The sequence below is a fragment of the Cicer arietinum genome, chromosome 2 (assembly GCF_000331145.2).
Source record: "Cicer arietinum cultivar CDC Frontier isolate Library 1 chromosome 2, Cicar.CDCFrontier_v2.0, whole genome shotgun sequence".
Lineage (NCBI taxonomy): Eukaryota > Viridiplantae > Streptophyta > Magnoliopsida > Fabales > Fabaceae > Cicer > Cicer arietinum.
In genome coordinates, this window is record NC_021161.2 from 39159931 (window position 1) to 39176876 (window position 16946).

At 34.9% G+C, this 16946-nt stretch overlaps 2 protein-coding genes across 4 annotated transcripts in view; both read right to left on the reverse strand.

Moving 5' to 3' along the window:
- The window catches only part of LOC101494644 (uncharacterized), a 20255-nt gene extending 11465 nt beyond the window's left edge, over positions 1–8790 (reverse strand). The window contains exons 1-2 of one of the 3 annotated variants that reach the window (XM_004490519.4): positions 8296–8790; positions 7985–8192 (exon numbers count right to left, since the gene is read on the reverse strand). In XM_004490519.4, the coding sequence (XP_004490576.1) occupies positions 7985–8192; positions 8296–8446 (359 nt within the window). In that variant the 5' untranslated portion in view covers positions 8447–8790. Of the gene's footprint in view, positions 1–6094; positions 6255–6585; positions 7945–7984; positions 8193–8295 lie in introns of those variants that run through there. The other 2 variants (XM_027331877.2, XM_012712991.3) reach the window with 2 other exon arrangements.
- Positions 8791–9191: 401 nt separating this feature from the next.
- LOC101494964 (putative disease resistance protein RGA1) lies at positions 9192–14034 on the reverse strand. The gene is made up of 3 exons (XM_004490520.4): positions 10534–14034; positions 10272–10452; positions 9192–9607 (listed from the first exon to the last, which is right to left on the reverse strand). The coding sequence occupies exon 1, from the start codon at positions 13796–13798 to the stop codon at positions 10670–10672; it is 3129 nt and encodes a 1042-aa protein (XP_004490577.1). The 5' UTR covers positions 13799–14034; the 3' UTR covers positions 9192–9607; positions 10272–10452; positions 10534–10669.
- Positions 14035–16946: the final 2912 nt, after the last annotated feature.

Here is a 16946-nt window from a genome sequence, read left to right on the forward strand (position 1 = left end):
TGGGGAGAACCCTCTATTTATAGAGGAAATTTCCAACTGGATCTGAGAAATCCATGGATCACCAGAACGTGCGCTCCAAGTAGTGCTCTCAGAAACGTGCGCTCCAAGACCCCAAATCGTGCGTCCCAAACTTAGGAAATTGACTCTGACTTTTGATCGGACAACAAGGAAACGTGAGAACAAAGATTAGGGTTTTGACCGGGCAAAACAGACGCACGAATTCAGGGAGGAAGACTGGATCAGATATGACTAGGTGGAGGACAGTTACTAATTAACGTTTCAATTAGAGATAGAACGCAAGCAAGACGGACGAACGAACGACGGCGCGCACGCGCGTGTGGTGGTCAATATTGCTTGCGTTCTCCCTCCTTCACAAAATTGGGGTGCCCCTTGGGGCCCATCCCAAGTTCATTACCTCCACCTTATATACCCTACTAGTGTGTGGTATCCCTTCAATGTGGGACTTCTCAATTTTTTCAATTCACAACAACACTAGCTCTCATAAATGTCATCATTATTTCCAATGAATTTTTCATTAAAGGCATCATCATTTCCAACAAAGTCAACTATAGGATACTGCACTTTCTTGGTGGAAATCTTGTGACATGGAAAACTAAAAAACTAAAATGTGGTAGCTAGATCTAGTGTTCAAGCAATGTTTAGGGCAATGACACAATGGATACGTGGAATAGTATGGTTGAAGATAATATTGGAAGATTTTAAAATAAAATGGGATTGACTGATAAGACTTTGCGGAAAAGCAATTGTTTATTCACTTATTATAAAACTATAAAACTGATTACATAAAGAGTATAAATAGTACAAGTAATTTAATTATATATAATCATAATAGAGCTGATAATTAGGAAACTGATTCACTATAAATTCTATCCTAAAAGGAAATAAAAATAAAACTGAAATCCTAATTAATGCATACTAATAATTATACAGATCAAAATCTTATGATTCTGATTTTTGATTTCATAATCAACACTCCCCCTCAATTTGGATGGTAGATATCTATCATGTCTAGATTGGACTTGATATTTTCATATGTATTTCTTGGGAGAGCTTTCGTTAGGATAAAAATGTTTGTTGTATGGTTGCACGATGGTACATGGTCAATAATTATAGTACCATTATCAATTTTCTCCTTTATGAAATGTCGATCAATTTCCACATGTTTTGTTCTATCATGATGAACCAGGTTCTTTGCGATGCTGATGGCAGCTTTGTTGTCACAATATAACCTCATGGTGTAATTGGTTGGAACTTTGATTTCATCCAATATCTTCTTCAGCCATATCCCTTCACAAATGCCCTGAATTCAGCTTCTGCACTGCTTCTAGCTACCGCAGACTGTTTCTTACTTCTCCAAGTGACCATATTTCTCCACACAAAAGAGCAATAACCGGTAGTTGACTTTCTGTTTAATGTACATCTAGCCCAATCTGAGTCGGTGTATACTTCAATACCTTTATTTGAGTTTTTCTACCTGGTGTACCCTTAAGGTACTGTAGGACTCTATTCACAGCTTTCATGTGAACTTCAGTAGGACTTGTCATGTAGCGACTTGTCGTGCTCACGACAAATCCAATATCGGATCGAGTATGAGTTAGGTATATTTATTTCTTTACAAGACTTTGGTACCTATCTTTGTAAGTTAGAGGACCTTCGAAGTTGCTTCTGCTTACTGATTCTATAGGAGTATTGGCAGCCTTACACTCAAGCATTTTGATTTCTTGGAGTAAGTTTAGGGTGTATTTTCTTTGAGAAATATATAACTCCTTTGAGCGAGCTACTTTCATCCTTAGAAAATACATGAGTTACCCCAAGTCTTTGACTTCAAACTCCCTAGCCAAGAGTTCTTTCAAGTGTTTGATTTGCTCATGATCATCACTTGTGATAACGATGTCATCAACATACGCACTGAATAAAGTTTCCTTGCCTTCAAATGAGTGTTTGAAAAACATAGTGTGATCTGATTGGCCTTGTATGAATCCATCTTCTTTGACAACTCGAGTCAACCTTTCAAACCATGCTCTTGGGGATTGCTTGAGACCATACAAGGATTTTCGGAGCTTGCACACCTTGTTTAAGGTGCTGGATGATTCAAGTCTTGGGGGAATTTGCATGTATACTTCCTCTTCTAACTCACCATTTAAGAAAGCATTCTTAATATCTAGCTGGTCTAGTGGCCAATCCAAGTTTGCAGCCACAGATAATATGACTCGTACTGAGTTAAGTTTGGCCACTGGAGCAAATGTCTCTTCATAGTCTATGCCATATGATTGGGCGAATCCCTTTGCTACTAATTGAGCCTTGTACCGGTTTATGCTCCCATCAGCATTGTATTTGATAGAGAATATCTACTTACATCCAACTTGCTTTTTTCCTTCTGGTAAAGCAGTACTTTCCCAGGTATTATTTTTAATCAATGCATCAACCTCTTCTGCTACAGCTGCTGCCCATTTAGGTTGTTGAAGGGCTTCTTGAACATTTCTTGGAATATATGTGTTATCAAGTGCCGCTACAAATGCCTTGTATTTTTGTGATAGTTTCCCATATGACACAAATCTTTCAATTGGATGATGAGTACAAGTTATCTTCTCTTTTCTTAATGCAATAGGAACATCACTGTCAGTTGGACTCGTATGGCTAGATTCTGAGTTAGGAAGAGTATTACCTGAGGAGATTCCATTTTCTAGAGTATGGTTAGATTCATGGCTTTGCACCGTAGCAATTTTGGACTCTACCACCAAATTGTTTTTCTTGCTCCTAGTGTAAACTTTCCAACCAGCTTCTTGTGTAGTACTTTCTACTAGTGCAATTTCAAGGACAAGTTCAAATGGTTTGGTGGAATTTTCTGGTTCTATTGGTGTGTAATTTACTGGTACCGTTGGTGTGGAATTTGTTGGTTCTGCTGTTGTGGAATTTACTGATTCTGTAGGTGCAGGATTTTCTGTTTCTGCTGCTGCAGTTTGTTCGACCATCTCAAGACCTAAAAATTGGAATTTTGTTGTTTCTTTCGGTATTAAGGTATTCTCCCCCTGAATTCCAACTTTGGAGTAATAAGTTTGATTCTCAAAGAAGGTCACATCCATAGTATGGTAAAATTTTCTGGTTGTCGGAGAGTAACACCTATATCCTTTTTGATGAGGTGAGTAGCCAAGAAAAATACATTTGATAGATTTTGAGTCAAGTTTGTTGCGGAGAAGGTTTAGGTTGTGAACAAAGGCTGGACATCCAAAGATTTTAAATGGGATTGAGGAGAGAACTTTGCTGGTTGCAAAAAATAATTTGGAGAGTGGAATAGGGTGTGTCAAAATTGAGAATGCCAGAAGGCATCTTATTTGTGAGATAGGTGGCTAAAAGGACAACTTCTCCCCAAAAATATTTTGGTACATTTGTGGCTAGTATGAGAGATCTTGTTACTTCTAGTATATGCCTATTTTTCCTTTCTGCGACCCCATTTTGTTAGGGGTATCTACACATGAACTCTGGTGGACAACTCCATGGATCTTAAGGTAGGACTCTTGTTAAAACAATATTGGGATCTGCAGCAAGAATTAACCAACAAAACAGAAAAACAAACTGTTAGAATATTAGAAAATATCTTATAATATCTATTATATTATATTAGTGTATCTTGAGTTATTCCCTAGGATCAATTTATAATCATAGAGATATCTTATAATATCTCTCATTATTATTATGATTTATTCTTGATTTAGGATTAAGTCTATGTTTCTCTATAAATAGAGATTAGTATTGGGTCTTTTGTAATCAAGTTAGCATTAAGCTATTATCAATAATATTAAAAACCTTATTATTTTCTCTCCTCCTTTTCTTTAAAATCCCACAACTTCAACATAGTATTAGAGCCTATTTTGATCCTCCTTGAACGATCTCGCCTCTATTCCGCCGTCGAGTTCCCAATAATTTGGGAATATATAATCATAGTTTCTCTTATCTAGCATGATCATTCCTTTTCGTGACTGCTGTCACTTTTGCCCACAATCGCCGTTGTTGTCCTGTCTGCTGCCGCCACTGTCGTCTGCTGCTACTGCATGCCGTCGCTGCTGGAAAAAAATTTCCAACACAACCACTTCCATTGTATACGGAATCTCCCAATCTACACAACCCATATTTTTTTAGGTCAAAAGTTTCTCCATGCGCGCTCATGTGCCTCCAAGATCTGTCGTCTACTGCTGCCTTCCATCTGTTGTCGCTGCTGGAAAAGTTTCCAACAAATTTTTCAAAACAACCATTGTCTTTCCTGTTTTGGATGCATTTTCTCACTCCGTTGATCGATCATTACTTCGTTTCATTAGAATCGCGATGCTTCCTCTTTGGTGTTTGTCATGCAATTTAGTTCAGTGACTTCTATTCTCACTGACGATCATTCTGGTGGTGTCCCCTTTTACCACAAATGAATCATATTATTGATGACTTCTTTTTCCACTGATGGTCATTCTGACAATGTCTTTTATTTTCATGACTCACTTTAGCATGGCAATTTGTCCCAGATGCACTGGTCTCATCTTTGTCCCAGATGTACTGGCATTGCCTTTCTCTCCTTGAAGCACGCCTCTCCAATATTATTGGTTTGAAGCTTTCAAATGCAGTTTTTAGAAAAACGGACCTTGCTTTGTTCAATTGCTTGCCACAAATTTCTCTCAAGATGATGATCATATCGGCTATATGGCTAGGCTATATTTATAGCAATTCTCTCCGACTTCACTTGCATCCCTGAGTTGCTTTTCCATCTTTTTTATTATTTTGTAGAGCAATACATAATTTTCTTGTAACAAGCTAAAACTTAGTAAGCTTTAGCTTGAGGGGGAGTGTTAGAATATTAGAAAATGTCTTATAATATCTATTATATTATATTAGTGTATCTTGAGTTATTCCCTAGAATCAATTTATAATCATAGAGATATCTTAGAATATCTCTCATTATTATTATGATTTATTCCTGATTTAGGATTAAGTCTATGTTTATCTATAAATAGAGATTAGTATTGAGTCTTTTGTAATCAAGTTAGCATTAAGCTATTATCAATAATATTCAAAACCTTATTATTTTCTCTCCTCCTTTTCTCTAAAATCCCATAACTTCAACACAAACAATTGCAGAGAGAAAACGAAAACGGAGAGCTTTCTTGGTTTTATGCTAAAAACGAAAAATTCTTGAACAGAAATGGAAAAACAGAAAACGGAGACTGTTTAACGTTCTCCTTTTTGCAGTTTTGAAAACCAGTTTTCAAAATCAAAGTAAACGAAAATTAAAGAAAGATAGGAGAAGAATAACACTCGGAATTTACGTGTTTAGTCTCAATTGATGAGACATACGTCACGGGCAAGCAAGCAAGATTAATCCAGTATTAATGATTGAACTTTACAAGATTAAGGTCTTCTCAAGATTGATCTCCTAGTATCTATCATTGTTTTTGAACCAGCAATACTAGTTTTTTCACTCAATCTTTTTTTTTCTCCATTGATCTTTCTTCCCTGAATTTCTATGAATCTCGAATTGCATATAGCTCTCTCTCAATCAACAATTACCACTTGCAACAACACATTACAACTTTTTTAATGCATTTACAGCTATAGTATTTAAAGATAAACTTCTTAACTAACTATAACTAACATTATCTTAACTAAATTCAATTATAACTAACTAACTCCAAGTTGTTACTGATTTTAGACACACTTCCACAACTCTAGTGCTGAACTAAAATATTCACAACCATTGTTGGTTTTGAACACCTTAATTTTTGTTTGGAATTCTGTTTGTACCATCGTGTGGAAAAACTCAACTGATTTTCCAACTTATGATTTCTCTTTCATAAGAAATATCCATGTGACTCTTGTGTGATCATTGATGAATGTAATAAATAATTTAGCTCCAGTAATGTTGCTAACCTGAGATGGCCCCCATACATCACTGTGAATTAAAGAGAAGGGTTGAGAGGGTTTATATGGTTTAGGTGAGTATGTGTTTTGGGTATGCTTGGATAACTGACATACTTCACATTGAAAGTTCATTAGGTTTTTACTAAATAATGAGGAAAACAGTTTCTCTAAGTACCTGAGATTTGGGTGACCTAATTGATAGTGCCACAACTTTACAGACTTGAAACTATTTGGAGAAACCACTGCACAAGAATTGGCTTGGAGTTCTTTGGAGGAATCTTCAACTTGCAAGTAGTAAAGTCCAGCACACTCTTTAGCACTACCAATTGTCTTTCCTGACTCCAAAATTTGAAATTCACACAAATTGGAAAAAAATTTAGCGACGCATCTCAAGTCTCTGGTAAGTTTGCTAATAGACAGCAAGTTGCAATCAAGTTTGGACACATACAATACAGAATTCAGAGTAATATTTTTTGAAATAATAACATAACTTGTACTAGTAACCTTTGACAAGGTACCATCAGCAATCCAAATAGACGAGTTATCACGACAGGGAGAATAATTGTCAAATATTGTTATATCTCCAGTCATGTGATCCGAGACTCCTGAATCTATGATCCATGATTTTGGTTTTCCTTTGCTAGTGTGTAAATCATGTAGAATTACCTTTTTGTGCTACTGAAGTTATACCACATTTTTCTGCGGTAAGAACTATCTGCCAGAGCATTTTCTACGGAACCTCTGTTTGTTCTTTGTTGAATGAAGATGGATCCTATTTCTCTTCCATTTCTTGTGGGTTGTGTGTTGCATTGCCTCTAATTTCCATGTTGAATAATGGTTTTGGCCTATCCCATTGAAGGTGGTTTTGGCCATTAAACTTGTGGCCAGTGATGAGAAGTTCGGTCTCTGTGGATGAGACTTTTGTTTTGTCTTCTTCCATGGTTGGGTCGATGAAAGAGACTAGGGATGGTTCAGATCTAACTTTGATACCATGTGGAAAAGCAATTGTTTATTCACTTGATTATAAAATTGATTACATAAGGAGTATAAATAGTACAAGTAATTGAATTATGTATAATCATAATAGAGCTGGTAATTAGGAAATTGATTTCCTATAAATGCTATCCTAAAAGGAAATAAAAATAATTGAAATCCTAATGCATACTAATAATTATACAGATCAGAATCTTATGATTATGATTTTTTATCTCATAATCAACGGACTTTACTGTGATAATAAATCTACTATTAACATAGCCTATAGTTCAGTGCAGCACAACAGAACCAAATATACCGAAGTTTGCACACATTTCATCAAAGAAAAGTTAGATAGTGACTTGATTTGCACTCGATATGTGTCCTCCGAAGACAATCTCGTAGATCTTCAAACTCGATATGTGTCCTCCGAAGACAATCTCGTAGATCTTCAAACTAAGGGGCTAATAGCAACAACTTTGAAATGATTATTTCGAAGCCAGAAAAAGAAAATACCTATTCACCACCTTGAGGGTTCAGAAACTGTGTCTAGTGTTTTCTTATTTAGCCTATGTTAGTACATTAGGAATTATCCCTGAATCATAGGGATTTGATTGTATAGGTGATGTTATCGTCTTTCCTAAAATAGCTGACAAGTCTTGTTTATATGACTCAGGGATTCTCGGCATAAATCAATGAATACAATTCATTCTACCCTAATTCTTGATATCCTTCAAAGTTTGTGGAAGAACTAAACACAATTCATTTTAAAAAATGGTTTTCAACCACGAAAGTGGCCGGAAACATCGTATGTCTGTTTTCTACAATACAACCATAATTGGGGCTGCGTCAGCAGAATTTGATTGCGATTCTCTGCAATATCAAGGCACGCGATGTGACTTTGATTTTTACCGTGAGCAAAAACCTTGATTTAGAGTAGCAAATTTTTTCAAGGGAAAAAATTAGAGTGCAAAAGCATTACATCATAGCTAAGACATCCCAACTAATTTGACACCCAATATATATGACATTATTGTAGCAATTTAAGAGTATCAAGAACATGAAACAAAACTAAAGGAACACCACCAACCTGGTAGCTCCAAGGGCAACATTGTGAGGAAATATAGTAGTGCCATAGACATTATTATTACCATGAACAGCATCAGTCCCATAAATGATTGGTATGCCTAACCGTGATTCAAGTGCCAACTTCTGAAACCCATCTATCATATCAGCCCAATCTGATGACACTTCTTTCTCAGAAGTTACACTATTTGGTGGAGCACAGAATACACTCCCTTAGTTAAAAAACACAAAAATGAGAGACAAGTTACCATTACAAATTCAATGAAAGTAATAAGAGGAAGCAGAAGCAAAAAAGTAATAGTAATTAGTACATACCAATGGTGAAATCTTTTATGGCAGAAGGAGTAGCAACAGAGCGCTCAATTTGGGTCATCTGACCAATCTTCTCTTTCAAAGTCATAAGAGAAAGAAGGTTTTTAATGCGAGCTTCAATGGGTTCAGCTGGATTCTTATACACAGAATCCATGTAACTAACTTGCTATATTCACTGTGATGCTTGTTTGTAGTTTCTGTTTCAACAGAGTTGATGTCCAAATGGTGAAATGGAACAACCTTAATTTATGAACCGGCTCAAGGGAACACACTTCAATAGAACTTCAACAAATTAAAAACTTTTGGTTGCATGTAAGTATTTAATTCCTGTAGTTAGTGACATTTTCCTCAAAAGGTGTTTCAAATTCATATTAACAATAGGATATATATTAGTATTTAAAAGGGGAATGCAGGCGTGAAGCGTGCACTTGGGGATATATTAGTATTTAATTTTAAAATGAAGATGAATGCTTGGAAAGGAGCACTTGGGTGGGGTAGAGGTAAGCCATGAATATATTAATTCCTATTATATGGTGCCTTTACCTGCTAAAAGAAATAGTAGGGAATCTCTATGGGAAACAAAGGTTATATAATAGGTATTAACAGAAATTTTGTTAATAATATGAATTAGTAAGGTTGGCTGATATGAAGCACGAACAGAGACATGGATATTGGACATGACACTAACATTGATACGTCGATCTTCATAATAATTTGAGAAAATAGAGACTGAATATAACCAATATGTCGATGTCGTGTCGTGTCGTGTTGATATAAGTTACTGACATGTATTGAATATCAGACACGCCTTCACTCTAAAGTGTCGATGTTAAATAAAATGAAATAATAAAGTTTGAAAATATAAAATAAATGACATCAAATGTTGGAAATAATAATAATAATAATAATAATAATAATAATAATAATAATAATAATAATAATAATAATAATAATACAGGACATGGGATAGGGAATAAGCTAAGTATAATTCATGTACGCAATTAAAGCCATTCTCAGAAAAATAGCCCTGAATATTTACAAACTCCTTATAAGCAAGCTATTTAACTAGTTGACTATTGAAGTCATAATCCTCAAATATAATGATTGTGATTCCATGTCCAAACAGCTGCTCACCAATTGTGGCCACTAGATCCATAATCAGTACATGTCCATTCATTAGCCAGCATGAGTTCCAGCAACACGGATTCTAATGGCATACATATTCAATGGAAGAAAAGGTTTACTAGGACTCTTTCCATTTTTCAACTGAACCATGGACTTTTGAACTGCATCACATGCTAGATCTCTATTATACCTGTGGAAACAATGGTAAAATAAAATCTATCAATTATGGTGAGGACAAATAGAAAACCAGATTATAAAGAGGCAAAAACATCAACATTTTGGTAAACACAAATTGTTTCACTTGAATAAGGAGAGAGCAGTGATACAAATTCTAATTAAGTAGAAATTTTTTCCCTTTTACAACAGTCTCACCCTCTATAAGCACAACTTTAGCAGAGATGCCATAAAAGAGCATCCAATAAAATAAATATTTTTCTAAATAAGAACTGCTTTTTTACTTCTTAGAGAACTTATAGATGAGCATCCTATATAATTCAGCTAGATCAGATATGTATGCATGTTAAAATATTTGAATACGATGATGTGAATGCAGCCTAAGGACTTGATATTTGAAACTCACTAAGAGTTTAACTTTCCTTATATTTGCAACCAACTATATACAGCAAATATTTATCAAACAAAATTGAAACAGTTTAGAAAGAAAATATGACACTTAAAATCTGCTCAACAACATTATAAATTCCGGTTATTGGTGTTTCACCTGATTGAACTAGAAATGTCAACTAATACATAAATATTTCAAATGCAATAGGGACCTGCATATTTTGATGAGTACATAAATTTTAAAAGATATCAAGCAATGTTAAAATATTGTGGGAATTGAATATCTATACCATGTAAATTTCAGCATTGGTGGTGATGCAACAGTGATTATCTGACCCAAAAGGTTGACCTAATTGATCTATTGCTTAGCAGTCAGAAATCACAAATCCATACGGTAGATCATTGGTCTTAATAATTTGATTAGATGAAACACTCACACAGTGAACAGACAAGATCCAAGAGTGTCATATTCTGCAAACACAGTTCAAGAATTGTTACTACATGATTAGAAATTCAACAAAAAGAAGATTGGAAGGGGAAGATAGTGCCTACCATATTGGTTGGATGGAAATGAGCTGAATGGGAAGGAGGAACAAAGAAAGGGAAGAACAATGGTCGTCAAAGCATATAAGAATCAACAACTTGTATCAATGCTCTCCAAAAGTGTACATTCTTTTCCTCATACATACTACCAAATCAGTAACTTTGGAATGTGTGCTATCTTGTCCCAGTCCTCCCCTATTTCCTTCTCGCATCGCTTCTTTAATGTTGAGCAACCATGAATAGTCAAAACCTCAAGTGAAGTGAGGTGTCGGATACCTTCCGGCAAGGATCTCAATCCTTCACATCCATGAATAGTCAAAACCTCAAGTGAAGTGAGGTGTCGGATACCTTCCGGCAAGGATCTCAATCCTTCACATTCAACAATATCAATGGTTCGAAGGGATTGCAGACCTTCCCAAATTTGCTCTGGTAAAGACTCAAGCTGGCCACAACGATTGATACATAGATGCTCCAAAGCTAGGTTGAAGGGTTCATTTGGTAATTCCATCAATTTGAGGAAATCAGATATTGTCAGAGTTTGAAGAGAAGTCAGGTTTCTCAACATCCCCTCTGGGAGGGAAGTGACATCTTCATTTCTATTAAGGTGAAGAGTAGTAAGACCATAGAAACTAGAGATTTGCCTCAGTAACTCGTTGTTACATCCATCTACAAATAGATATTTAACAGACGAAAGGTGTGGCAAAACAAGTTTAGGACAATGTATGATGGTTAAATTAGAAAGATGACGGAACATCTCTCCTCTTTCCACTTTCAACAACTGCTCTAAGTTTGGTAACCCATCTAATGAGAGTTCCTCCAGAGATGGAAAAGCCTCCACCTCTACACCATGGCGAGGTTCATCATCATCCACGTACTGCACATTATCCATCCGGCGTAAATTGAGTTTTTTTAGAGATGGTAGTTTGGCAAGTGGTGAAAGTTGCACACAGTTCACACAACCCGAAAGTTCAAGAGAAACTAAACTACTCAGAATTCTGATCCAACTTGGTAAACATGATCCGTCATAGAGATCTATTTTCAACCTCTTAAGATTTGAGTGAGGTTGAAGTGCTTCGATTACTTGCTCTGCACTAATAATAAGACCCTCAGTAAATCTTTCAGTCCTGCTCCATGACAAGCATAATTCTATGAGGTCTTTTTTACACATCAAATTGGCATCTCGAGCTTCAGATAAACTGTCAACGTTTTTTAGCCCTTCGATGCTCAATTTGCCTCCCAGCTTTAGATCTTGTAGCTCTGTCAAGCTGTACCCTGTCTGTCGACCAACAATGAAAACACTTAATGTTCTTAGGCAAGATAACTTTCCAATATTAGGGAAGAGACCAGACAATTCATTACAATCATCGATGACAAGGTGTCTGAGATTTTGTAAGCGACTCAAGTGTTTTGGCAGGCATCCAATTTTCCAAAACCTTCTAAATTTTAAGACTTCCAAATTCCGCAAGGTGTGAAGTGAGTCAGATATATCCTCAAGGGTTGAGAAACCATAAAGCTCCAAATACCTCAAATGAGTAAAATTCTCAATTGAACATAACATTGAACATTCTATGCGTAAAACCCGCAGAGAGATGTTTCTTGGGAACCGTCTATAATCAAACGAGTTGTAGCCATAATGTTTTAACACATACATTGTTCGCAAGGATTCAATTCTTTCAAAGGCACCCTCATTGATAGATAGCATAGTGGGATAGTCAAAACTAATATGGTGAGTGTTTCTTGACAAATCTGTGTTTTTGTTGTCCAAAATCATACACTCTGGCCCTGTAACAAACTGAGCAAGATCATGGACAAGATCGTGCATCTTGAAAGAAACGTCTTCAGAATCAGCGTCCATCTTGATGTCTTGGAAGAATGACTTTTGGCACAGTTCATTCCAAACCATATTTCCAACATCTTCAACCTCCAAATTTTCCCTAGATGAAATAAATCCATTAGCCATCCAAAGATGAATCAACTCATCCTTCATCATATTAGTATTTTTAGGAAATATTGCACAAAAGGCGAAACACTGCTTCAAGGTTGGTGTTAAATACAAGTAGCTCAATTTCAAGGCAGGCAAAATCAAATTCTCGTCAGGTAAAGTCCAAAGCTCACTTTCTTTAATTTCAAGCCATTCATTTTCTTGACTTCTTGAGCGCATTAAACTTCCCAATGCTTGTGTCGCAAGAGGCAATCCCCCACACTTCTTTACGATCTCCTTGCCTATTGCGACAAGCCCTTCCCGCTCTTCTCTATCATGTCCAAATGCATATTGTTTGAACAACAACCAACATTCATCATCAGAGAGACCACATAGATAATGAGCTTTGCATGTTCCTATGATTTCAGCGACATCCTTGTCACGAGTGGAAACTAAAATGGAAGCACCTTTGGATCCACAAGACAACACAGATTTCAATTTATTCCAATTGTCCTGGCTTAATCCGAATTCCAATTCCTGATTTCTTTTCCATACATCATCCAAAACCATAAAAAATCTTTTACCTTTCAACAGTTCTTGCACTTTTCTTTGTATGACATCTAAATTGGAGTCATAACAATTTTGGCTTGTGATAGATTCTATAACGGAACAAAGAATCCTCTTTATCGAGAAAACCTCAGAAACACACACCCAAACTTTTGTATCAAAATTGATGCTTACCCGATGATCATTGTAGAGCAATTGAGCAAGAGTTGTTTTTCCAACACCACCTAAGCCAACAATAGGATACACAGAAAGGAAGTCAGAGACCCTTGCTTGGTTGAGAAGAAACATGACAATCTTCTCTTTATCATCTTCTCGTCCGTAAACTTTAGGCTCAGCAATAACTGAGGTGGTTTGGCGCCACTCAGCAACTTCAATGGACCTTTCCGTAATAGTACCACCACCCACTTGTAGAACAAACTTGTTCTTACTTTCAGCAATTTCATCAAATCTACTTGAAATGTCTTTGAACTTGTTACCAATATCACGGCGAAACATGATGTTCTTTGGATTAAAAGAAGCTAAGCCCTTAAAACGATGAGATTCAATGGAACATTCATCAAGAATATCATCAAGCACGTAAACTGCATCTTTGAGTTGTTGAAGCCATACCTTGACAGAACGGTTAGTGAGTTGTTTATGCTCAGCATCTTCAAGAACGGCATTGATGAGATCTAAGGTTGTTGACAGCTTTTGAGCCTTTGACTTGATACCAGAAATGGTTGAAAATTCATTTTGAAGAAGAGACACCAAATTCTCAAAAACAACACTAAGCAAGCCCTCTGCCATTGTTCAGAATTGAATGAATGAAAAGTCAACGAGTTTAGATCGGAGGAGTGTTGTGTTACTCACTGCTATGAGTAGAATGCAAGGTTATAAAAATTGTATGAAAGGTCGATTTTGTAATTTGTTTTCAATTCAAAGCAGCATCCACGAAGCAACAGAGCAAAGTTCAGTAATCCAAAAAAACAATAATTAACAGTTGACTTGAGTCGAGTTCCACCGACAGCAGAATATTATAACGTTAATGTGAACATGGAGGATTAACTTTTTGAATATATATATATATATATATATATAATTATAATGGCTGTCCGCATATGCAACTTTTTCTTGATCCATAGACCAAGTGTCTAAGAATCTTATATTTTTTATTTGTGTTTTAAGTTTCATCATGTATTGTTATATAATGAATGTAAAGAGTAAAGCAAAAACAAATCAAACTAGAGTATTAGATTTTTTTCTCAAAATACAAATAAATTTAAATAGAGAATTAGCTAATAAATATAATCATATAAGATATGATTGCCATCCGGCAACACCCCTCTCAAGTTGGTGCATATATGTCTAACTTGTTTATAAGAAATTCAAAACTATGCCTACACAAACATTTGGTAAGGATATCAATAACTTGTTGTGAAGTAGGGACAAAAGACATGCAAATTAGACATGTATCTACTTTCTCTTTTATAAAATGTATATCAATTTCAACATATTTGGTTTGGTCATGTTGAACAAGATTATCAGAAATATTAATTGTTGTCTTGTTATCTCAATACAACTTCATTAGAAGAGTTATAAGAAATTTAATCTCTTATAAGATTCTTTGAAACTATAGGATTTCACAAACACTATGTGGTCATTGCCCTGTATTGCCTCAAAACTGCTTTTAGCTACTACATTTTGTTTCTTGTTCCTCCAAGTAACTAAAGTTTCTCCAAACAACAAATGTGCAGTAATTAGATATTGACTTTTTATCCATGATGGACCATGTCCAATCTATATCAATAAATACCTTCATACCTTATTGATCAATTTTTATTGAAAAACAATCATTTTCCTGATGAACTTTTGAGGTACCTTAAAATGTGGTAAGCCTCTAAATGTTCTTCGTGAGGTGAGTGCATAAACTGAATCACCAAGTCACCAGTAGCGGGTGCAATTGTTGAGATGAGTTTGCTCCTCTTGAATATTTATGACCTAGATTTTGTTTTTAATATGTTTTTAAAATCAAGCTCATGGTGGAATACATAGAAGGAGCTGCAAATTGTAATTTGTGTGTGGTATTTACAAAGCCCATGCTGAGATTGTTTTAATGTTATATTTTGCATTTGCATCTATAGGCACCGCTTTGTGCTCAAGCGAGATAAATTCACAATTCCTATAATATTTGCTGTTATCATATTTCTTACAATCTATCTATTACCTACTATTTATTATCTATTATCTATTATCTATTATCTATTATAATAATTAAAACAGAACCTTCCAAAGTTTTTCCTCTATGCTACATCTTTCAATATTTGCCAACTCACCAAAATTCTGATGTGACACATTCCAAATTCATCTTCTATTCTATTATGTTTTGTTTCTTGTATATATAATACAAACCTTTTCATTTGTCCAAGTACAATTATTTCATACATTATATAATTTCAGTTTTAATTTATCACTAATGACCCATCAATACATTTAAAAAGCTATAATTACTCATCAAAACTTTCATTTCAATAACCATAAAAAAAATACAAACTATCCAATATTTTCAAATCATGACAATGCAAGTTCGACTACATACACCTATTCTATTTTTCAATCACTCTCTTGTAAATTCTAAGTTCAGACAATGATAACGACATTATGAAATGCAACCAATGTAAAACTATTTGTCTGACACATTGTTAATTCATGGATACTTCAATAATATTGTTTTTATATTGTCAATTATTGTTCAAGATCATATATCAATATTAATTGCATATGAAATGAGTTTTTTTTTTTCTAAGTTGAATGTGTATCCCATAACATTTTTTCTTTTTATAATTAAAAAAACACAAATCATAATTGAAAAAAAAAAGAATAATATTAAATATTTGAAAATAAAGTACTTCTAACTATTTCATTATTCACTCGAAACTTTCTATGTCTTAAACATTCATAGACTTTTATTGCCTATAATTTTTTTCAACCACTCTTGAAGTTTCTTGACTGTGTCAAATTATTATTTTAAAATTCCAAAGCAGACTCGCATAAATTTTTTCAATATTTTAGATTTAACAAACTATCACCCACAAGTCTATCTATTATATATATATTTAAAATAGACTTCTGATACCACATCATCATATTTTGCCACATCATCGTATTTTGCCACTTCAACATATTTCATCCACATCAGCCAAAAAGCTGGTGTGTACCTCATGAGAGTACCCCTCTGTTGAGACAAACTCTCTATTTTAAAGTTTTGATGAAAATAAACAAAGGTTAATTAAGAATGTTAATTATGATTCTAAATGTTATGTTAATTTAACTTGTGTTCTTGAGTAGATTTAATCAAGAGCAGAATCAAGCAAATACAAGAAAAGACAACAACAAGATCATTCTGCATCATAAACAGAGAATGATCTTCAGCTTCACCGAATTATCCATCACAGCAAGTTGGTCAAATCTTTTCTATCCATGTGATAAAAAGTTTGCTCTGGAAATCTTTCATATCTAATAAGTACACGGCAAGGAACAAGTACGAATAATCCAGACTAAAAAAGGATACTTGATCACAAAGATCAAAGGGTTCAAAGATGGACAAAAGTCATGACGACCTAAGAATTCCAAAATTCAAATGTCAAGAAAACTTGATCAAACTGGGTATATGACAAGACAAGAACAAAGGAAATACATAACATTTAAAACAGGAACTCCAGAATGATTGTTGAAGCTCAAGAAAGTTCAAACTGTTAAAACCAAGAACGTTAATCATTCTCCGTTTTCTGCACATCAACAACAGCTTTGCATTCTGTCTGTTTCAGTCTGCAATTCGTTCCTAATCATCTCCAACCTTCTCTAGCTACACTCAAGACTCAAGGCAGATAATGTACCATCCAAGATCAATGAAGAAAACGTCAAAGAAAGGACAGAAATGCTTTCAATGCTAAAACAT